Here is a 23,893-nt window from a genome sequence, read left to right as displayed (position 1 = left end):
TGAGGTTACGTCTGTAGGTGAGGTTTCATCTAGTGTATCATCAATTATTTCGCTCAGAATACATTCAGAGGGATTTGTCAATTTGAATCCGAAGAGTAATTCAGATGGGCTTTTTTTTGTTGTTTTGTGAATTGTAGTATTAATACCAATCTGAATATCGGGGAGAAACTCGTCCCATGTTCTATCGTCCCTACCATGAGACTTGGTGGATAAAGCATCTAAAATCGTTCTGTTAAAACGTTCAACCTGGCCATTGGCTCTAGGTGTGGAAACTGCATTTAGGATATGTTTAATGCCCGTATCTTTCATGAACTTTTTAAACGCGTGGCTTGTAAAACATGAACCTTGATCGGTTATTAGCCTGGCAGGAGCCCCGAAGTAGCTGATATGTTCCCTAATAACACGTATTGTGGTCATTGCTTTGGTGTTCCTGACAGGGCGTATGTTTACATACTTCGTAAAACCATCAACAATTACGAGAATATAACAATTACCACGCTTACTTCGGATAAATGGACCCAAATGATCTGCGTGTATTGTATGAAAGGGTCTATCTATTCTAGGTATTGGGTGTAATTCGCCTTCCCGAGAGCCTCCAGCATGTTTATGGTGCGCGCATTCTAAGCAAGCAGATACATATTTCTTAACGAATTTACGTAGTTTGGGAAACCAATACGCATCTTTAACACGTGAAAGGGTTTTTTCAAATCCGAAATGACCGATATCGTCGTGATTTCGTTTTAGGATTTGCCAACGCATGGCTTTGGGAACAACCCAACGTAAGTTATTGTCAACAATCCGATAAACTCTATCATTTTTTAATTTATAATTATTACGGACATCTAATAACTTTTCGGTATCAGGGCTGCTGAGGGCTTTTTTAATTGACACTATCTCATCATCTACCATCTGTGCAGTACTAAGCCAGTTATCGGTTTCAATGTTGAGAACGTCAAGAACATGAGATTCAGATTTTGCAGGATCTACTGGGTTGCGACTAAGCGCATCGACGTGAGACATCTTATCCCCGGGTCTATATTCGATCGAACAGTCGAACTCTTGTAACTGAATCCACCACCGAGCGATGCGCGGAATTAAGTCTCGTTTTGTTAATGTGGTTCTCAGGGCATTACAATCGGTAAAAATTTTGAACGGAATTCCTATTAAGTATACTCTAAAACGATGTAGAGAAGCTACAACCGCAAGGGTTTCTAACTCAAATGCGTGGAGTTTCTGCTCATCTACTGTAGTTTTGCGGCTATAATACGATACGGGGCAGAGAACACCATCTTTGTTTTTTTGAAGTAAGATTCCAGCTACGCCATTTTTACATGCGTCAGTATGCAAGTGGGTCTCAGCAGATGGATTGTACAAAGCAATAACTGGTCGAGAAAGTAGTTTGGTTTTGATTGAAGTGAAAGCATTTTCTTGTTCAGAAGTCCATCTCCAATTACAGTCTTTTCGTAATAAATCTGTTAAAGGCTTAGCAATAATGGCGAAATCTTTAATGAACCGCCGGAAGAAACTTGCGAGTCCCATAAACTGGCGTACCTCGTGTTGATTTTTAGGAACGGGAAAGTTGTAAACAGCTTGAGTTTTCCTATTGCCGGGACGAATACCATTTAGGTCCAACTTCAAAACCAAAAAAATCTAATTGGGTCAAAAAGAAATTACATTTGCTTAACTTTAGGGTCAAACCACCCTGCCTTAATAACTGCAAAACTTCTCTTAACCGTTCAATTCCTTCAGAAAAACTATGAGCAGGTATTAGAATGTCGTCCATGTAGACGAGAGCGAATTTAATTTTGGCTTCAGCTAATATCTTATTAATAGTGCGCTGAAAGACTGACGGGGCGTTGACTAAGCCGAAAGGCATACGCAATATTCAAATTGGCCGTCTGGGGTCACAAAAGCCGTTTTAGGTTGAGAATCTTCCGAAATTGGGATCTGGTAATAGCCAGAGGCTAAATCTAGTGAGATGAAGAAAGTATGTCCTGCCAATTGATCAAGTTGATCTTCTACTAGAGGAAGGGGGTAATGGTCCTCTATGGTTTTCCGGTTAAGGGCGCGGTAGTCTACACATAGTCGCTTCTCGCCTGTCTTTTTTTTAACGAGAACTATTGGACTGGCATAGGGAGATGAGGATTCACGGATAATATTGGCATCCAGCATTTCTTGTACCATATCGCGTACGAGAACCCGTTCAGAATAAGACAGACGATACGGCCGATAGACAACAGGATCGGAATCTTTCAGTTTTATTTCCATTTCTGCGACGTTAGTAAAACCTAAATCCTTAAGCCCGGTTGAAAAACAATCCTTAAATTCATTTAATAATTTGTTCAAATCATCTACTTCATTTTTGGTTAAATTTTCATTGACGTTTAATTTTTCGAACGATTCTTCTGGCTCTATTTCTAAGTTACAGACATCTGTTACTTTGTTAATGGGTATTGCACGTGTAATTAAAAAGTTAGCAGGAAATTTAACACAACCACCAGATACATTCTGTACCAAAACATTCCCGTAACCATTTTTTAAATCGTATTCGCCAGGACAAAGAAAATATTCGTGTTCAGGCGTACCTCGGATCGAGCCATCAATGTAAATTTTACCATTGAACAGGGAATCAGTATAAACAGGCACAGCCTGCATTTCGTTCACCCCTACTTCAACGTTACGTTGGAGTAGCAATAATAGTTTCGAGGACTTATTGATTCGTTCAAATATCAGGCGTCTTGGAGTTTTGGTAATGAAAATATCTGGCAGTTCTGTGAATGAATGTCCAAGTAAAAGGGAATATTTCAAGACTGCGTCTTCGACAATATATACCTCTATGGTCTCTATAATGCCTTGTATTTCAATATTAACGGAAGCTCTGCCTATTGGCTGAACAATTGAATTGCCTAAACCTCGCATAAAAGGTAAATTATCTTTAGTCAATTTCAAACCTAAAGACATGGCCTCGGACTCTCGCATGATTGAGCATTCACTGCCCAGGTCAACGAAACAAGAAATTGGCTTATTATTAACTTTTGCCGTTAATACATATTTGTTGTTAGCATCGTCTTTATTATTATTAAAGGGATGCTGTACTGTGTCATTATAATTAATATTTAGTTTAAGAACTTGTTTTTCATTAGGAATGGGATCTTTATTGTTTACTTGGGTATTACTTTTAGTCATATTGGGACATGCCACTGTACTATGACCTAATTTGAAACAATTGCTACATTTTTCAAGAGGCTTGGGGCATTTAAAGCTTGGATGACCCTCCACTCCACAATTAAAACACTTTAATGGAGGTTTGCCGTTATTAACTTTGTTGGATGACACAGTTGTGTTGATGGACCTTTTATTTGTATCATTCCTATTCCTGTATAACCCAGCATTATCCTTATCTTTTAACTGACCAACTTTAACCATTTTTAAATATTTGAGAACCTGTTCTGGTGTCTGAAATTGTGCTGCTTGTGCTCCTAGCTTAATTGCCCTATCCTCTATGCCATAAAGAATGCAGTCAACTGCCTTTCTCCCAGATATCTGACATCTATTTAGTAAATTAAGCTTGGCATAATAGTACTGCTCAAGTGGCTCTCCGTATTTGACTTTAAAGGACAACATTTCTGAAAGTAATTCAGCATAATTTTCCCTACATGGAAACGCTTCAACTAACTTAGATTTCCATTCCGTCCAAGTAAAAAGTAAAGTTGGCAAACTTTGGTACCAAGACTTTGCTAAGCCGGTAAGTTTGGGTAGTGCATAATGAATTATTTCGCGCTCATCCCATTCATATATTTCTGCACATTCCTCTACTTTCGTAATCCAATTTAGAATAGTTTGAGTCTTAGAGAGTGGATCAAAATCGGGAATGACATTGGCAACAGACGGTAATTTATGATTAGCTGATTTTGACAATTGTTTTAAGGCTTCAACAAACTGATTAACTATAATATTACTCTTATCATTAGGATTATCTTCATACCTTGGTATTGATGACCGGGAGGTGGACGGACGGAGCACGGAGCGACTCCTTGACCGCGGCTGACTTCGTGTGTCACTTGGTGACCGCCTGATTCTGGATCTTGACAGTCTTCGCTGCGTACGGTAGATGGAGGGATCACGAGATTCATCGTCGTTCTTATAGTTGCTTGAATATTTTCGCTCATCATGTTCATAGTCATTACGGCGTACAACCGTTTTCGGCCGGTTGAAATTCAAAATGGGCGATTTGCGCCCAGGTTCATCAACATCACACCTGGTTGCCGTCGAGGTACGTCGCTCCTGCTCATCGTCCCATCGAAAGCGTCCAGGCGCCTCTCGCTCGTTTCCATGACGAGAACGTTGCTCATGCTCCTCGTTCGGATCATGGAAACGCCTGAGAGATCGGGTAACTGAATGTCGCTCAAGCTCACCATTCAAGTTACGCGATGAATATCTCAATATACGAGTCGAGCGTTGCTCAAGCTCATCGCTCTACTCACGTCTCCTGCTGCGAGTAGTAGTACTTCTACTTCTAGTTCGGGGCCGTGAAGTCCTTGCTTCGGCTTCTCTCTGCATATTATCAGAATCCATCTGTCATTGGCACCACCAACTGAAACTCAAAATTATGACGCTGTCACTACTATTCTCTAGTAAGTATAGCAAATAAAAATATATAAAAAGAAAGAGAGAAAAAGAGTCGTAAATAAGCAAATATTATGGAAAATAATTCATTATTATGATCACACAAATCACTTAGCCTCAAAAGGTCATAATGGGAGTAAAATTTGTTACCTACTTCTGATATTATCTAGCTGTTACATAATTACACCATGCACACAATTTTTTAATGATAAGTATAACCTCTACCGAATGAAATTACTAAACACACATAGTTAACATCACATTGTCAGAGGGTAGCCCCAAGCAAATGTAATAATTAACCAAGCAATAATAATATGTGCCAATATCATACTGCCGGAGCTTAGCCTTGGTGGCATAATATCCAGCAATTAAAATTAGGCTTAAACATTGTTATGGGCTTTTTATTTAACATTGGCCATTTGTTGGAAATATTAAAATTATTATAAAATTTAAAATATGTATATTATCACACTGTAAAATAATAATAATTTAAAAAAAAAATCTTTAACAAATAAAATAGAACTATAAATGTACTTACGATTTTGGACGTGGCGAGATATTTATCAAATATCAGTCTATCCCGCTTCTGAGATATTGGAATCAAACGAAGTCTTCTCAGTATTATTTGTTTTATTCACTTCACATTTGCACAATCACAAGTAAGATTAAATTATAACTTAGTAGACTTCAAGGCACAACCGTTCGTCTCGACTGTCGAGCTGAGAGTGCCGTCCGCCCGGCGTAGCATTACTTACGTCAGCTTGCCCCCACCACTATACCCCACTACTTGACTCTATGCTTCGGCAAAGGAATACAAAACTATACAGCCTTGGCAAAGGAATACAAAATTATACAGCCCAAGTAGAGTAAACTGTCAGAGTATTTATACCATAATTATGTTGCACCTAACACGAAGCAGATGGAATGATTTTGGTAATAAATGGTGATGTAATGATGTGGCANATTTAATGAAGAGGTCGGAATATTATCTGTAGGGTAGACTACAGCTAATTACAAGTATGCGCAGTTGTTTAGCAACTGCTGCACCCAACAACTTCCTATCTTGAGTCCTAAGCAATGCAAAGAGGTACTTAGTAGAGTGTACCTTGCAATCCATTTTAGATGGTGCGTCAGACAAGACAGTTAAAAATAGTTTTAGACATTATAATTAAGGTAGATTTTCAATTATAGGTTTAAGAGATATCAGTAGGTAAGATACGGGTAGGTATAATAAATTGTTTATTTTTAGAAGTATTTACAATTTATTATTTAATTTAATAGTTTAATTAGAGGTAACGTTTTGTGCAGGACTGTTTATTTATCCGGTCACAAAAATATACGGAACGGTTACGAAGACCGGGTAATCGTAGCGGAGTAGGTACACGGATGCGGTGAAACGGAGAGCGGTGGACTGTAGACTGTAGAAGCTCCGCTGGACGGTGTCTCCAATCGCTGCACTACTATACTATAATCGGTGGTGGATCGTTGCCACGTCTTCGTACCTCGTGGCTTCTATACTATGTGCGGTGTGACGTTCTATACGGTGAACACGGTGCGGTCGATGTCACACGCTGTAGGAGTCCGGTCAATACGGTATCCGAAGTCGCTATGCTATACGGTGTCCGAGGTCTATGCTGTAGTCGTTGTTCTATTCACTATCTTCACTATGCGCTCTTGAGACTCTTGCGTAGACTGTTCTTCGCTGTACTATCGGAGACTATTCTCTTCGGTTTACTTCAGAAGACTATGCTTGGTGCGGCCCGGCAGTCTGTTTTTATATCACTAAATCCCGCCTATTTTCTAGAATATCCCGCGGTCCGCCCGTATTCGGGAATACGCAAGTACTTACTCGAACTCGCGGGAGTCGTAAACAAACTATTAGGCGTCCGGATATGAGCCTTATTGCGTATGCGCTAAGGGCGGTTATCGCGGGCGCGCGTGCTATCGCTGTCCTTTGCGCGCTCGCGCTGTCTCTGTCTTTTTTGGTACTTGCCGAGCGCCGATGATTTATTACATATCTATCTATAGTTATAGGTGCGTATATGTATTGCTGCGGTTTCTTTTATCTTTTTAGGGTTCTGTTTGCCGTATTTGTAGTCGTCCTGCACATACTCCCGCCGTGCAGCGACGGACTCGTCGATGCATAAAACAGCTAGCAGGACGGCTGATGTCTCTGCTCGGTGGAACGGTAACGAAGATAACTGTTACGGTGACGATGTTGCGGATCTGTGTCTCCCGCCGGTACTGGAATCTTTGTTCTCCAATTTCTCTCTTCTGTAGAAGTTTGGCGTGATACAGACGATGTGCGGTTGTCGAAGTTTCTATACTTTTCTTCTATTCTATTTTCACGCCACGAAGCCTCCCGCCGGTATGGAAGGTGCGATGACTCTCGCTGGTTTTTATTTCTCGATAACTCCCGCCGGTTACGCGATGAGCTTCGATTTCTATTAGCGCCTGATCGGTTTGTAGCGGCAATTTCTTTGACGTGCGTAGGCGAAACTGTTGCGTGTATTTTCTCTGTAGGTGCGACGGTTTCGTGGTGCAATATTCTGTGATGTGTCTTTCTGCACCCATTTACTCTGCATTGTATGCCTGGGCATCTGTGTGCTCTATTCCAGGGACGAAGGCAGCGGAAGCAAAGGCGGTTCTGTTTCGCCATGTCCCAGCGTTCGCTGACATCGCCATGTTTCATTCTGTGGCAATCGGTGACGGAGTGGTTGCCCTTACATACTGGGCACGACGATCTCTTTTCTGTCTTCCTTTCTTCAATGTGGAATACACGCTGGGTGTTCTGCGGTTTGCTGTGTCGGTGACAGTCTTCACTATAGATCGGTTCGGGAGCGGCGAATTTTGCACACTTCTCGGCTTCGTGCTCGATGAAGCGGCTANATTTTTTTTAATTTCTTTTATAAGGACAATTATATCAATTTGTCCTTGGCGGGCAGTTAATGTACAAGTGTTTACAAGAACAAAGTTCGTAAAACTACCAATAGATGGCGCTGTGCTTACTTAGCTCTCGCAAGTGAAGTATTCGGAGGGCCCTTTATATAGTAAAATCTGTTTGTATGAAATCGACTATCTTTGGAACAATATACCGTTGTTTGCGAAGTTGGCTTTTATTTAGCCTAGCATTCCCTCGACTGGACCTGGGGTGTGTACACTAGTTTAAAAGTTAGTGCATAGTTTACAGTTAGAGTAAAGGTCGTAATAAGGTTTCTGTAGTGTTGTAATCCAGATTTTTTAACCATTGTGTAACAGTTTTCTTGCATTCTAGTTTGTGGAGAGGATATAAAGACAAAGTACTGTTAAGCTTGTTGTAGATATAGGGACCAAGGAAACAGAAGTATTGGTGAGCATGTTGGGAATTCAGTGGTACTGCTTCACACACTTTGCCTTTCCTGCGCTTACCCTCGTGTAGGCTCGGGCTATATCGTTCGTTCGTTCGTTCGTTTCAGCCGAAAGACGTCCACTGCTGGACAAAGGCCTCCCCCAAGGATTTCCACAAAGACCGGTCCTGCACCTATCGGGCTATATACCACTTCGGAATGTTGTTTTAATACTGTTTGTAGTATGAAGGACTGTCTGACTGTAAGGACGTCCCATTTCTGATAAAGAGTCACTGTAGGAAAGCCTGCACCGACTTTCAGAACAGCCCTTTGAGCTCTCTCCAAGTGGATCATGATAGTTTTGTTTGAGCCACCCCAGGAGGTGATACAATAATCCAAGATTGATTGGCAGAGAGCTCGGTAGACCATCCCGATAGTTCCCCGATTAGCTGCGTGTCTAAGGGTCTTGAAAACATATATGAGTTTACGGAGTCGAGACGTGAGAATCTGAACATGCGGTTTGAAGGAAAGGGTTTGATCCAGGGTAATCCCAAGATACTTCAATGTCTCGACTCTTTCTAGGGTAGGACACGAACAAAAAGTGTTTCCAGGTGGACAAGTGTGGGCAGTAATAGATAGAGCGGCGGGGGGAAGCAAGTGAGTCTTGTGTGCGAAGGTGATGTACTTGGTTTTGGAGGTGTTCAAAGTCAGGATGTTATTCCGTAGCCAGTCAGTGACTACGCCGAGTCCCTGTTGAGCCTCGGAAAAAACCTCCTCCCAACTATCCCCGCTGAAGAAGAGGGCAGTGTCATCTGCGAAAGTAAAAATTTTCCCCTTGATTAACTCAAGATTACAGAGTCCATTTATGTAGGTTAAGAAGAGGGTTGGCCCATTTATGCTACCCTGTGGAATACCAAAAGACACCTCCAATTCATCGCTCAATTGGTCATCTATCCTGACTCTGTGTTTTCTTTGGGTAAGATAGCTTGTAAATAGTTTGAGTGGAGTTCCTCTTACCCCGATTCTCTCAAGCTTTCTCAGCAGGTGGGGGATAGATACCGTGTCAAACGCTTTGGCGAGGTCAAGGAAAATAGTCAGACACTTTTCCTTCCTATCCAGACTGGTAATAATGTGATTTGTTAAGTCGTGGACAGCATCGTTGGTAGATTTCCCTTGCCGAAAGCCATATTGTTGGGTAGAAAGAAGGTTGTTATTTTCTAAAAAGTTTATTAAGTGTCTGTTCATCAAGCGTTCAAGGATTTTAGACATTGCAGGAAGTATTGCGATTGGCCTGAAGTTATCAACACGGTCTCTATCCCCCCCTTTATGTATGGGCTTGATTATCGCAGTTTTGAAGGCACTCGGAAAGACCCCTGATGTAATTGCTAGATTACAAATATGTGCAATCGGCTCAGCAAGTTGATGTCCGAACTTTTTTAGTATATTAGTGGAGATTTGATCTGAGCCAACTGCACCACTTGATTTTAGCCCACTTATTAATAGCTTAACTTCATCCGGATTAGTGGGTAGTATGACTAGTGAGTTGGAAGGTGAGCTGTCCCTGAAAGTATAAATGAGATGTGTGGGGTTAGGAGTATACATTTTTCCGCAAGTTTTTTCCCTATGTTGGCGAAGAATGAGTTAGCAATATTAATACTGCCTTGGGGGTCGTCAGTAGAAATAAGACAAGCTGAATGGTCTTGTGCTCTTTTCATATTAGTGATTGTCTTAATGGCCTCCCATAACTTTTTGGTATTTCCAGAGGCTTCCTCGAGTTCCCGTTTTTCAAAGTCCCTTCGTGCTTTTTTTAGTGCGGTTTTACAGAAATTCCTGTATCTTTTATACGTAACTCTCAGAATTTCATTGTTCGGGTCCTTTTTCAATTTTTTATGTAGATTATCTCTATTCTTAAGGCATCGTATCATACCCCTCGTTACCCAAGGTTTCTTGGTTCCAAACTTAGTTGGGACTTTTAACAATTTGGTGTTTTGTTTTATGGCAGAAGTAAGTAGCTAACAATGCTAACAATGCAGCTAATGGTTTCATTGAAAACCATTAGCTGCATTGTTAGCATCTAAACAGGCCAATACCGGCTGAAAGTTGAGAGATAATATGTCACTGGTAAGTTTGGCAAAGTCTATCCGAACCAGTTCTCTCCTATGTATGTCATGTATTTGTTTTTTGTATATAGTTAGTGTAACACATTGGTGGTCAGTCACCGATGACTCCACCACAAAACAATGGGCGTCAAGTTTGGTTTTGAGAATCATGTGGTCGAGACACGTACGCCCGTGTGTGACCATTGAGTGGGCCGGTAGTAAGCCGTGACTGGCCAACATGGTTAGATAGTCATAATGTCGAGTGTCAGTTGTATCTGGAACGATATCTATATTTATGTCGCCGCACAACGCAATAGTTTCAAAGTTCCTAACACCACTCAAGACCGAGTCAAGGTCATTAATAAAGCTAAGTGTATTTTGTTCAGCAGGAGGACGATATATAGCAACTATACAGGACTCATTGTTAACTTTTAGTATTAAACAGTTTGCATTAGCCACCTTAGGTTCTTCCACTGAACATCTTAGATGTTTTTTGTGAAAGATAACGACGCCTTCATTTTGGGTTTTGTGACTCGTGGTCGCATTAAGTACTATTAGAGGCCGGTCGATCTATTCTCATAAATAAAACACTGGATACTCATCTTTCACATTATATTGCCTTATTTTAGATACAATTCATCACTTAGCACAAAAGCGCGCGGAGTCGTCTCCGCGCGTCCCTCTATTCTGACGTTTGATCCTAGTGTGACATTGACAATACGTCAATGTCACTATGACAGCAGCTCATTGGCTATAACGATACCGCTTGTCACGGTTAGAGGCTTTATAGCCAGGTGACATAATAGAATTTAGATTAGAAGTTAGAGAAATAAAAGATGATTTAAGTTAACAAGTAATTTATTTAGAATAAAGTAGTGAGAACTCTTAGGGAGTGGGTTGTCGAGCAAACTATCGTATCGCACGAGATTCGTCACCGGTGGCAGTATATTCAAACCACTGTCCTCGCTAGCATTGATGGTGATGAGGTTTGGTTCTTCGAGATGGTAATCCCGCAGAGTCGTCGACGCGCCGGACGGTTAGGGCCGTACGCACTGTGGTGTAGGGCCACTTAGAGTGTGCGCACGGGCCGTCGGACACGGCAGGCAGCTCTGCCGGGTTGAAGAGCCAGGTGGTAGGATCGGCAGTGGTGACCATGCATGGTGTAGTAGGTAGAAGAAGATGAAGGTGGAGATGAACGTGAGCGTGAAGGTGGAGATGAACGTGAGCGTGAAGGTGGAGATGAACGTGAGCGTGAAGGTGGAGATGAAGGTGAACGTGAACCCTGCAAATCAAAGCGGACACTAAAGCAGTTGCTAGCTTTTGTCCGTTTGACTGCGACATCAAAATACTAGCGAAGCAGATGGAATGATTTTGGTAATAAATGGTGATGTAATGATGTGGCAGTCAAACAGAATTACAGTAGGTGCAGAGAAAGTGATTGCAAAGTGAAGTAGGCAAAATATTTAATTATGTAGGTAGATAATTATTTAGAACATCATCTATGTAGGCAATTAATTTATAGAATAATATAGGTAGGCAATAATTTAGAATAATTAGAACAAGTAGAATAAGATTAGATTAGTTCAATTTAGTAAATTAAATAGAATTTGGAATAAGTGTCGTTACAGTACGAACAAGGTCATTTAAAGGTCATGACGTGTCGATGTCATTTCATAAAATATTTAGTTTACTTATTTAATAATGTAGTAAGTTGTAAAATAATAATATCAGGAGGTTATAGAAATAGTTAATTAGTATGAAATGACACCGAGCACATGGATAGCACATTTTGAGAACAAAATGGCGGCTAGGCACTTACATTTAGCACAAGTACAAAATCTAGGCAGTAAAAATACTTTTGCAACACTCACCCGGTAGCGGGGTTCACCAATACGCGATTACATTTTAGAGTTCTATAAAGTTACGTACATCGCGGGTCCGGCGGTGACGGACAGCGATACGTCCGTGCTCAATAACGCTCTGGCTCGGACTAGGAGACGCGGCGGGAGCATCGCGGCCGTAGGCGCGTCGCTTGCGCATGCATAAAAAACAGTCCGCCCGCTCGACAGAGAACAAAAGAAATCTCGAACGAATTGTTTCGCGCGGGTTTGCTTGTAGATTTATTATTTTATTTATTTTATTAGTGTAAAACAATATGAATTATTTAATTAAGTTATTTAGTTAGGTAGTTTACGTAGATTTAGATATTTTATTATTTAAGTATATTTATTTAGGTAGATAATAGTAATTAAATTAGAATTTAGATCTAAGATAAAGATCAGCGGTAACGCTAACCGTTACACGCTATTTAAACGTTTTAGATTTTTCATAATTAACAGTTCGGCCTTCCTGCAATTCCTTCGCCCTCGAAGGTCTTCTCTACTCAAGGCACACTTGACGCTTCGTATTGGGACCTTGCTAGGTCCACTCTGCCATCTCCACCATTCGCACCACACGCGCGCCCTGCTGCTCCACCACGCGCGCACCGGCTCCGCCCGCGCGTTCCTGCTGCACGCGCGGCACCTGCTGGACTCCTGCTGCGCCGACCGCGCCGCGCACCACGCAGCGCCCGCCGCGCTGGCGCCGCTCGTGACGCGCCGACTCGCCCGGCTGCACCGCCTGCCCGCGCACTCCCTGGCGCGCGACCTGCTGCGCGCCGAGCGCGAGCCGTTGCCCCTGCTGGCGCTGGCCGCGCTGCTACTGCCCGAAGCGCGCGCTCTGACCGCGCTGCTGTCCGAAGCGACCGCGCTGTGCGCGCTGTTGCCCGAAGCGCCCGCGCTGTGCGCGCTGCTGTCTGAAGCGACCGCGCTGTGCACGCTGCTGCCCGAAGCGCCCGCGCTGAACGCGCTGCTGCGCGAAGCACCAGCGCTGACCGCACTGCTGCCTGGAGCGCCCGCGCTGACCGCGCTGCTGCCCGAAGCGCGCGCGCTGAACGCGCTGCTGCGCGAAGCACCAGCGCTGACCGCACTGCTGCCTGGAGCGCCCGCGCTGACCGCGCTGCTGCCCGAAGAGCGCGCGCTGAACGCGCTGCTGCCCGAAGCGCCCGCGCTGAACGCGCTGCTGCGCGAAGTACCAGCGCTGACCGCGCTGCTGCCTGGAGCGCCCGCGCTGACCGCGCTGCTGCCTGGAACGCCCGCGCTGACCGCGCTGCTGCCTGGAACGCCCGCGCTGACCGCGCTGCTGCCTGGAACGCCCGCGCTGACCGCGCTGCTACCCGAAACGCCCGCGCTGACCGCGCTGCTGCGCGAAGCACCAGCGCTAACCGCGCCAGACATAGTTCATGATGTCAAACAGACATCCCACACAGAAAGACAATATCCACATAGTTTCATGACAATACATATATAGTTAAATATAAATATTGTTGTGTCAGCCTATAATTGTTGTTGCATTGTAACTTTGTTCATAATTGTAATTTTTAAGTGTACATGTTGTAATGTAACAATGTTGGTAGACCTAATAAATAAATAAAATAAAATACCACATGTCAATAGTTCATGATGTCTCCCACACAAGGCACGGCATCTTCACATATCCTGATGTCACACAGACATCCCACATAGCTTGTCATGACATGTCTCACATAGCTTGTCATAACATGTTACACACAGCTGGTGGCACCCGGTGGACACGCGGCAGGAGCAGCCGCATGCCGACCGCGCCGCGCGCCACGCCGCACTGCACCGAGCTGGCTGTCGCGCCGCTGCGGCCCGCCGCGCTTGAGCCGCCACCGCCGCCCACGCGCGGGCACCTGCAGCTGGCGCCGCTAGGCGCGCTGCACTTCACGCACCTCTGCACGCTGACTACTTTCGGCTCTGCTGACATAAGAAATCATCATACAGTACATCTATACACCATCGTCATCATCCTTAATGATTTATGGGATTAGTTAGGGTTCTTTGAACATTTTCACTTTAAACCCACACAGATTAGGCCATTCCACATAGCTTGTCATGTCATGCCACATGTTCTCCTCACACAGATATCAGGAGATCTCACGCAGAATGACAATGTCCGCCCAGCTTCATGACAATGTCCACTGGTGTATGATCAACAAGTACATCATATACATTATTATTATTATTTTCAAACCATTCCCATAACCACATTATCAAAATATTAAGATGAATAACACAACTACTTATATCATCACTGACAACAAAACAATGCAAGTGAAACATATTGATGCTTAACATTGTGTTTGGGTGAACACCAAGTTGCTCCACACACAAATGCAACTTTATCAAAATAAACTTCTTGTTATTATCTTAGATTTACATTATTAACGTATAAAATCTTTATATTTTTGTTAAATCTTAAAAGATATTCCAAAAAAAGTCACTTTTACTTACTTTTTTTTAATTTTTCAGAACCTCATAACTTGTGAACGGGCAACTTTGGATGCGCGCTGATAGAGTAGGATTACAGTCAACAAGCCATAGAACAAGGCTTAAGTAGTTTCAAAGCAAGATCTGTCAAGGCTTAGTCGAAATCGACCACTTTATGTTTCTTTCCATACAACGAAAATGGAAAATATTTTTTTCCAGTCAAACTATTGGTTTTAGAGAAAAACTTGTGAAGCATTTATTCATCAGAATAACGTAACCTATCGATAGGTATTTTTTTCAAACAGAAATTGTGAAAAAAATCGCTATGTCCATAAATCTCAATTTCGCTCCATAGTGCGCCATTTTCCGCAGTTTGGCACCTCACGTCACATCATTTTACCGAAGTCAGCCCTATAGCTTCGGCGCAGTGCCGATCACTGACGTTTGTCAACAAAATGGTGCTTGACTCTTGAGACAGGCTAAATTACACCATATTGTTAATGACATTGAGCATACATTTTTTTAAATACCTTCGCGAAGTAAAACTTCTGTACGTAGTACTTATTATTATTCTGTGGTCTAACTCTTGACAGTGAGTGGCTGAAGTATGGGAGCAGCACGGAAGGGATGACATTGACACATTATGACGTCACAGAGCATACAAATCCGAAGAAGATCCTGAAGTCACACAGACGTTTGACATCTCAAAAGCACCCTCTCGTGCTGTTCCCATACCTTAAAGTCAAAGTCAAAGTCAAAATTTCTTTATTTGTATAGACTATTAAATATTTCTTACAAATCGTCAAATATTTTGCTCTTAAGGAGCCTCTACATGTCTCATAATCTTTTTACCCTACCAGCGCTTCGAAACCAACATTTGGCAAGTGCTGAGAAGAAGCGCCGCAACAAACTCAGTCACCACTGTCTGCCGGTTAATATAAATAAATAGAAATAGCAGTAGTACTAGGTACATTTGATTCAGGAGCAGTTCACTGAATTTACCACGCATTCTTGTATGGTGTATCTTATAAGAATGGGTACCTATACGAAATTGCGTGGTATATTAAACAAGCATTGACTGAGTTAGGTAAGCGTTAAACCTATAGAACAAAATAAAGTATAGATTCATTTGTTTCTTACCAGTTACTGCATGTTTCTTTGTAACAGCTGAATCCACAACACTTGCATATCCAGCAGCAGTTTCAGTTACATTATTGTCATAAACCAGTCGCCCTGTGAAATCAATTTTATTTTAATTAGTACCCATAAAGCCGGTCTGACCAAGTGTATTACCTAAGACTTTATTTAGCAATTATTTCAGATTAACTAAACTTCGTTTTCATAATTTGGTAGTTACAAACCAAGGCTAGCCATACCCAGGCACCCCAAGTCTAAGAAATTTTGCTCATCTGGAAAAACTGTTGGCCCGGCCTTGTTATAAAACTCAGTAAAACTCATTTATTTCTGTAAGTAGGCTTTAAAAAAGCACTTTTACACGTCCCAGTATTAACCCTACCACTGCTTCAGGACAATAAATGGGCCAGTGCTGAGAAGAAGCAGCGCAAGAAACTCAGACACTATTTTGTCAGCCTCTTTTTCAAAGGTTTACAGGTTTTCAAAATACATAGTTATAAATATTTATGCGAGCTAGGCAGTTACGCATCCCAAACATTTTTATCTTTTAAATAATCATCGACTTTATAGTAGCCCTTTTTCATTAAGGTACTTTTAATACGTGCTTTGAATTTATGAATGGGTAGTTCTACAACAGTTTGTGGTAATTTATTAAATAATTTAATACATTTCCCCATAAATGAATTCCCAATCTTATGCAGTCTGAAATTTGGGACGGCAAGTTTATTTTTATATAATAGACCTCCTCCACCATTTTGAGTTACATTGTCAACATAAATGCAATTGCGGTCAAATGCCTGCATAAAAACAATGATTTTTTGGACCTTACCCTTCTTCGCTTCCATGAGGAGGTGAATCATGTCGTTCCTGACGATGCTGTGCCTCTCCCGCTGGCGTATGGTGCCGAGGACCACGGTGCTGAAGAACTCAGCGAGGGAAGCCGGCAGTAGCGACACTTTCAGAAACTGTAATCATAAACAGATCTGTACTAAACGAGCTAACAAGCGAGCTGCCTAAGGCTGGGTTCCCACTATGCCGGACCGGCATTTCTGCCGAAAACCCGACACCGGACAAGGGTGTTCACATTACACCGGATCACCGGATCCGAAATCCGAGTCGAATGAAGTGCGGGGAGCACGGGCGGGGCGGGGCGGGAAGCACGGGCGCGGCGGGGTGGGCCGCAACTCGTTCACATTACTCCGGTCCGGTGATTTTGCCGGCATTTTGTAGCGACAAAACGCTCGGTAAAAATGCCGGGCTCGGCGAAAAAGCCGGATCCGGGATAATGTGAACAGCTTCATACAATTTGTACCGCCGCTAGGCCTTCCGGCGATTTTACCGGACCGGGAGATCTGCCGGTCCGGCATAGTGGGAACCCGGCCATATGCTAAAAATTCCTAAACATATACAGCTCGCAGATCCCACCTTTGACCGACCTGCTCCCATCGACATGCTGATTGGAGCCGATTTAATGGGGGAGCCAAACAGATCCTTGGGGGAGGCCTTTGTCCAGCAGTGGACGTCATGTGGCTGAAACGAACGAACGAACGAAACCACTCATCTGTTTCGTTCGTTTTCCACCATGCTGCCCGTAACCAGGCTCTTCCCGCGACCTTCACCAGATCGTCGGTCCACCTAGTAGGAGGCCTGCCCACGCTACGTCTTCCAGCCCGTGGTCGCCACTCGAGAACTTTTCTGCCCCAACGGCCATCGTCTCTACGAGCTATGTACCCCGCCCACTGCCACTTGATTTTAGAATCGAATCAGAATTAGCGTGATCGAATCTGAAATGAGGAGATCCGCAGGAGAACCTATACTTTTTAGTGATTCTGCGACATAGCTCGCAGAATTACTAAAATCAAGTGAGTGGTTTATGTTGGCTTAAAGTTCGCCAGGGACACAGAATAATATTAAGTACTCCAGGGACTATACCTGCCATTTCGTAAGACGTTTAGTCACCAAAATACCTAGTCAATTAAATTTTTACTTTTTATAAGAGATCGAAGAGCTGGATTTTGTGTGATGAAAAGTATTATAACGTCTTCAGTCTGAAAACTCGGTTTATTAATTTCGAAGCTACTAAATTTCTAATTATACAGCAAATTGAAAACTAACTCAATTTTAGATCTAGTTTGAAGTAATTTAATGAACTTGGGACTTGTGGGGAGTTTATTTGGTTATTGAAATGCTTAAGTATGTAAATAAATTTTCTGCAAAATGGGATTATTAAGGCCTATTGTAATGCCTCTGTAGGAGTAAATCGTTTTCAATCATTCAATGAGGGCTAACGTTTTAGCGCTCACCAGTTAGCGCCACTGGTAGAGTAAGGTCCTGTCACTTGCTAGTAGCGAAGACAGTGGCACTGACTGGTGAGCGCTAAAGTGGTAGAAGGACCATCGCATTTGCACTCATCAGGATGGCGCCACTGTAGAGTAAGGTCCTGTCACTTGCTAGTAGCGAAGACAGTGGCCCCAACTGGTGAGCGCTAAAGTGGTAGGAGGACCATCGCATTTGCACTCATCAAGATGGTGCCACTGTAGAGTAAGGTCCTGTCCATCGCCAGGGGTGCCAACTGTTAAGTATAAAAACGATAGCCCTCATTGATTACAATTAAGTGTAAACCTACCTTCATTAGGTTTGGCAAAGACCTAAACCCGATAACCTTCATGAACCTCGAGAAGGTGAAGCTGGTGACGTCACGGGCCTTCTTGTAGAACTCGTTGTCCATGGACATGGAGTTGACGCGCAGCCCGAAGGCGCACGTCGCGATGACGTCATTGGCGAAGCGGGACGTCAGTTCCTTGATGTCGATGTCGATGTAGCCTTCTGTAGTTTAAAGAATAAAATAAATAACTCAATAGACAGTTTGACACCATACCCCAATAATTCGAAACCACAACTGTTTTAAAAAGACTCTTCATTCTGGTCTTAAAAACCTAATTTATTTTAAATTACCTGTAAATTTCGATTTTTTTAATTGAAAAAAGTAGTTTAATTGGGTTGACAAAATAGTGACGTCACTTGCTTGTAGTGCCATAAAAAATCTATGGGAGAGTTTCGTTTTGACAGTTTTAAAAAGTACGTCAATTGACTGTGGTGTCAACATGTCTATTTCGCAGCCTTTTGAATTATATTATGACACGCAGAGTGAGCTAAGCTCTCATTCACTGTTTGACAGTAACATATAATTTACTAGTGACCCGCCCCGGCTTCGCACGGGTGCTAAGTATACAATATAAACCTTCCTCTTCAATCACTCTTATCTAATTAAAAAAACCGCATCAAAATCTATTGCATAGTTTTAAAGATCTAAGCATACATAGGGACCGATAGCGGAAAGCGATTTTGTTCTATACTATGTAGTGATTTGTGGTTAAACTATGTCAGATTAGAAGTCTGTTTGAAAAATTATAAGAATTTTAAAATAAAAGTCGTATACCTTCTAAACCCTATAGTGGAAATCAAGATCTCCAATAATGTGAGTTTCTGTTGCTTTAATTTCCTTACAAAGTAAGTATACAGGGTGTTAGGTAAATGGGTATATCATTTAATTTTTTTTAATTTTCATACAAAATAAATTTTATAAAATCCGATTTGTATGAAAATTAAAATAATTGAAATGAAGATATCAATTTTCTGACTTCACCATACCATTTATATGATCATGTTAACATGGGCTAGTGTCGGCTCATATACCCATTTACCTAACACCCTGTATATTAAGGAATTTATTACCTTGAGTGTCTTCAATTCTTCTCGTAAGCTCTTCATTCATTTTGACCGCAACATCCACCATGAAAGGGACCATCAGCTTTATCTTGGAGCTGGTGAAAGCTGGACTGAGAGTCGATCTCATCGCTTTCCATTCGTCGCCTGAATTTTGTAAAATTAACAATTTTATTTAGTCCTAGTTGAAGAGAAGAAATACCGACACAGTTACGGTCTAAGGCTGAGTTACACCATCTTACTTTAACTTTGAGAAATGTCAAAAATCTGTCAAACTCCATACAAAAAGCACCAGTTATTGTTACGGTTAAAATAAGGTGGTACAACTCAGCCTTAGATTATTTTCTTGTCAACTTTAGAGTCTCTTGGAAGTTTTGCTACTGATTTTGCAATTGGCGCTTCTATTGAATATCAAGAGCATAAAGCAATCCAAACTTTTATGGTAACGAAAATTCAGGACAGGGAAATTACATAAATAAATTTAATGTAACCTTTCAAAAGCAACAAATTTCTCCCAAAGACTGGGTCGTCGGGGTCTCCAAAAGCCCGTCGATCCACGAAGTACTCGAAGTCTTTCACAGCGATGCACTTCAGCAGTTCGGGGTCTCGCACCAACAACATGGGGTTGAGGAACTCGTAGTGACCCACGATTCTGAAACATTGAGTAAAGCACAATATGAATAAAAAATTGGCCAAGTGCGTGTCGTGCCACGCGCAGTGTAGGGTTCCGTAGTTGTCCGTCGTTACCACAATATATTTCAGAAGCAAGCAATTACTTCATCTAAAGTCACTTTTCATATATTTTCTTCTAAGGAATTTTTACTGGTTAAGAAATTTTATAATACATGAGTCAAACGACAATTACTCTTAAACTAACTGATCTATCTTAACCGCTATAGTTGTCCTTGAAAGTTCATAAAAAACACTATAATCATGAATTTTTTCAGATTTTTCAAGCCAACAGTTTAGTTTTTAGAGGGGGGGGGGCTTGGTGCGGTTCTTGCAGGTATATCACTAGGAAAGCGATCAGCACCGTCACCCATATGGTCCATCAACTCACCTGTCCCGTGGAAATGCTTGGTAGCTCCTCTGTAAGGTCCCGTGGAAATGCTTGGTAGCTCCTCTCTAAGGCAGCAGTGACGTGTTCCTACTTCCTTCCTAAGCACCACGCCGCCCATGTTTAGCACAAGGGAAGCGATCAGCACTGTCACCCATATTATGGTCCCCCAACTCACTTATCCTGAGGGAAGGCTTGGTAACTCCTCCGCAGGGCGGCAGTGACGTGTTCCTTCCTAAGCACCACGCCGCTCATGTGTCCCAGAAGTGGTACCACTGGCAGCTGACTCAGCTGGCGCCGCACCAAGCGCGCCTGTAGATCTCGCAGGTATAGCACCAGGGAAGCAATGAGGACTGTCACCCATATTAGGAGCAACATCTTCGGTTATCCTGAAATATAGTAAGGAAGATCTGAGTGAGGAAAATGTAACTAAATGATGCAATTTATCTCTTTTAAAAATCCAATATTTTTTCTCAGAGCATGCTCTGAACTGACCTCAAAGTGCTTTTGGTGAAGTCCTGTTGTCCCCCCTGCTTGGTCCCCCTGGGGGAGCCAACAGGATTTCGAAATACTGTTGTCCCCCCTGGCTAGGGGAGACAACAAGACTGGATTTTTAATCAATAATTTGAGGACTGTTGTCCCCCCTGGCAAACATTATTTAAAAGCCATAAATTTTTATAAAATTTAAGAAGGATTGAGATTGAGCTGAAAATGTGGCTCTGTGAATAGTTCTCAATACATTTACATAATCATAACAAGTGCGTATTTGTTTACCAACCTTTTAACCTCTAATAACGTGTTTAATTATCACTGAGTATACACAGAGCGCATAATAAACCAAACTTCACAGCACTAGTGTTTGACAACACTTCATATAGTCGATATCAGCCACATTATCTATATTTGAATTATTTTTTGATAACATACGCGGAAGGATCTTTTGCGAGTACAACTAAGTATAGTCATAGTCATTTATTCCATAAACAATAACATTATCGTATTGGAAATATTACAAAAAACAAGAAAAATTAAAAAACATCAACCAATATGAAATCACAAATTATACAACACAACATATAACAAAATGATATACTTTTTATCATTTAAAAATAATCCTCAATACAATAATAACATTTCTACAATAACAAAGACTTAAGCTTATCTCTAAATTTATTAAAATTATAAATAGTTTTAAACTCTACTGGCAAGGCATTAAATAACTTAATTGCTTGGTATCTTACATAGTGACTAGCGAAATTTAATTTAGTTACTATGGCAATTTGTTCGTTTTTTTGCGTGTGAGTTCTCTCTGTGTTCTGTCTTCATTTGACTCAAAACTTGTACAAGTGTTTTATTAAATAGGTTGACAAGGTAAAAATATACAATGACGGGACAGTTAAAATACCTAACGTTGCAAAATGTGGTTTACATGACTATTTGAGGAATGCGTTTCATGGTGCGGATAGCTCGCTTCTGTAACACGAATGCTGCTGTAATATTATATTTATAACTATTTCCCCAGAACATAATACTATACCGGAGTTTAGATTCAATAAGTGCAAAGTAAACCAATTTGAGCTGATCTAAAGTTATTTCATCTCGTAATAGGTTACAGCTGCCTACTCGATGAGTAAGACTGCGTGGACGGTCTGTGGTGCACTCAGATAAGGGCTTGGTTCTTAAAATAACAAGTAACTAATGCCCGTTTTCACCATCAATCCCTAATTTTTAAGTGACCCCTATGAAAACAAATTCCTGTTGTGTTACCATAAATCACTTAAAAATTACGGATTGATGGTGAAAACGGTCATAAGTCTACAATGCAAAAAACGGAATCTCTACTTATTTGACGTACTTACACCTAAAATTGTGACTCTTGACTGAAATAATTAAATGAAATTCTATATTTCGAGATTTTTCATCTGTAATGCAGAGAAATTAAATGCATAAGTCATAAGTCAAAAGTTAGTCATAAGTCATAAGTAATGCAGTAGGTATACAGAATCTGTATACAGAAACCTACTATATTAATTTCTATACATCTTACTTTCCACTTACATTTATAGAAAAAAAATATTAAATATGTGTAGCACATTGTTTAACAACCTTCCAGACAATATAAAAACTTTGGATTACAAGCTATTTAACATAAAATTGACTGAATGGCTAAATAAGTACTGTTTTACAGCGTGAATGAATTTATGGATTATAAAAATATATCAATGTTAATGTAAATAATAAATTGACTAAAGTAATGCAATGATGTAATTGAATGTAATGTAAATAAAGAGCGAACCTGCTGACTTACCACTTGACAAAATGTATTTGCACAACTGCGTGCAGGTTGAATACTTGTACTAACATTTTTTGTAAGAACTTATAACCTGTATTCTGGCAACTCACGCTTCTTATCTTCTTATCTTACTGAATCAAGATGATTAAGCCAATATTTTTTACGTCAAACGAAAATCTAACAAGTTGTTAAAAAACAAAACAATCAAGGATAGATAACTCAAAGTCGTTCACTTGTAAAATACTCGTGTAATTGATTAAAAAGCTTTGAAATTTTTTTCGTGCTAGAATGTCTCCTCGAACATTAAGTATCACATTTACCCCCCATTCTTGCATCATTGGGATCGGATCCAGTGCGTGGTCTAAAATACTTGAATCCTCATCTTCATTTTATTATTTATGCCATATTAGTAAGGATTTTAAACTCTAGATATTCAATCAAAATGCCTCGAGAAATGAATTGAAATCGTCAAATCTTAACCAATTCTACTTAATCCAAGTTTGTTTCGCGGCAATTTCACAGGTAGGTAAGTTTGCTAATAGAATTGATTGGAATTTAAGTATTTTTAAGGCTGAGTTGCACCACCTCATTTTAACCGCAACATTAACAATAATCGGTGCTTTTTGTATGGAGTTTGACAGATTTTTGACGTTTGTCAAAGTTAAATTAAGATGGTGCAACTCAGCCTAAGTACTTAAGGTTCTTTTTATTCTGTGACTATGGTAACGTCAGAAGCAGTGGTTCGGCTTTTGACTGACAACCACGGACCAGCAGAACATGTAAGTAGGCATGTCTCCCACTTGGTGGACTAACGATCTGGTGAAGGTCGCGGCAAGTATCTGGATGCGGGCGGCGCAGGACCGGTCTTTGTGGAAATCCTTGGGGGAGACCTTTGTCCAGCGGTGGACGTCATTCGGCTGAAACGAACGAACCTAATAGCCGTTTCTAAGATCACTGGCATTGTGTAGAGTTATAAGGTTTTATTTCCAACGTAAACAGATTTAAAGGTATGTTACGCAAAATAAACGGCGTTCATTATGTCATTACGTTATTGTCCAAACTGGCCGCAGTAACCTTGGCCCTAACATTGGATCGTAACTGGTCGTAATATTAGTAGTCTTTACCATGCAAAAATAAAGCTGACATACTTTGCCACTATTATTATTATTATTAGTATATTGCAAGAAGGCGCTGGATGCAGGCCGTTACCAACCGTGCGATGTGGAAATCATTGGGAGGACATCCTTTGTCCAGCAGTGGACGCAATTTTCTTTCACATTTTCAATTGCTTTTCTTTAAAAGTA

At 41.4% G+C, this 23,893-nt stretch overlaps 2 protein-coding genes across 3 annotated transcripts in view; one reads left to right on the top strand and one right to left on the bottom strand.

Moving 5' to 3' along the window:
• LOC114353087 (Cytochrome P450 6w1) overlaps positions 1-23,893 on the bottom strand; it is a 43,731-nt gene that overhangs the window by 7,532 nt on the left and 12,306 nt on the right. Inside the window, exons 12-17 of the mRNA XM_028304911.1 lie at positions 20,475-20,681; positions 19,731-19,891; positions 19,249-19,386; positions 18,140-18,339; positions 16,343-16,478; positions 15,520-15,612 (exon numbers count right to left, since the gene is read on the bottom strand). Of these exons, the coding sequence (XP_028160712.1) occupies positions 15,520-15,612; positions 16,343-16,478; positions 18,140-18,339; positions 19,249-19,386; positions 19,731-19,891; positions 20,475-20,681 (935 nt within the window). The remainder of the gene's footprint in view (positions 1-15,519; positions 15,613-16,342; positions 16,479-18,139; positions 18,340-19,248; positions 19,387-19,730; positions 19,892-20,474; positions 20,682-23,893) is intronic.
• LOC114353082 (uncharacterized) lies at positions 13,242-14,325 on the top strand. 2 transcript variants are annotated; one of them, XM_028304903.1, is made up of 3 exons: positions 13,242-13,391; positions 13,533-13,687; positions 13,721-14,325. In XM_028304903.1, the coding sequence occupies exons 2-3, from the start codon at positions 13,536-13,538 to the stop codon at positions 13,938-13,940; spliced, it is 372 nt and encodes a 123-aa protein (XP_028160704.1). In that variant the 5' UTR covers positions 13,242-13,391; positions 13,533-13,535; the 3' UTR covers positions 13,941-14,325. The 2 variants fall into 2 exon arrangements, with proteins under 2 accessions (XP_028160704.1, XP_028160703.1); XM_028304902.1 differs by having other exon boundaries at positions 13,533-14,325.

Source organism: Ostrinia furnacalis, unplaced genomic scaffold (assembly GCF_004193835.3).
Source record: "Ostrinia furnacalis isolate ACB-3 unplaced genomic scaffold, ASM419383v2 OfSCF1605, whole genome shotgun sequence".
NCBI classification, from domain to species: Eukaryota; Metazoa; Arthropoda; class Insecta; order Lepidoptera; family Crambidae; genus Ostrinia; species Ostrinia furnacalis.
The sequence above is the reverse complement of the archived record's forward strand: the minus strand, read 5'-3'. Positions and strand labels throughout refer to the sequence as shown.

What these genes read in the sequence shown, in the direction of transcription:
- LOC114353082 (XM_028304902.1), top strand. Translation starts at nt 13,536, where the DNA reads ATGTCAATAGTTCATGATGTCTCCCACACAAGGCACGGCATCTTCACA.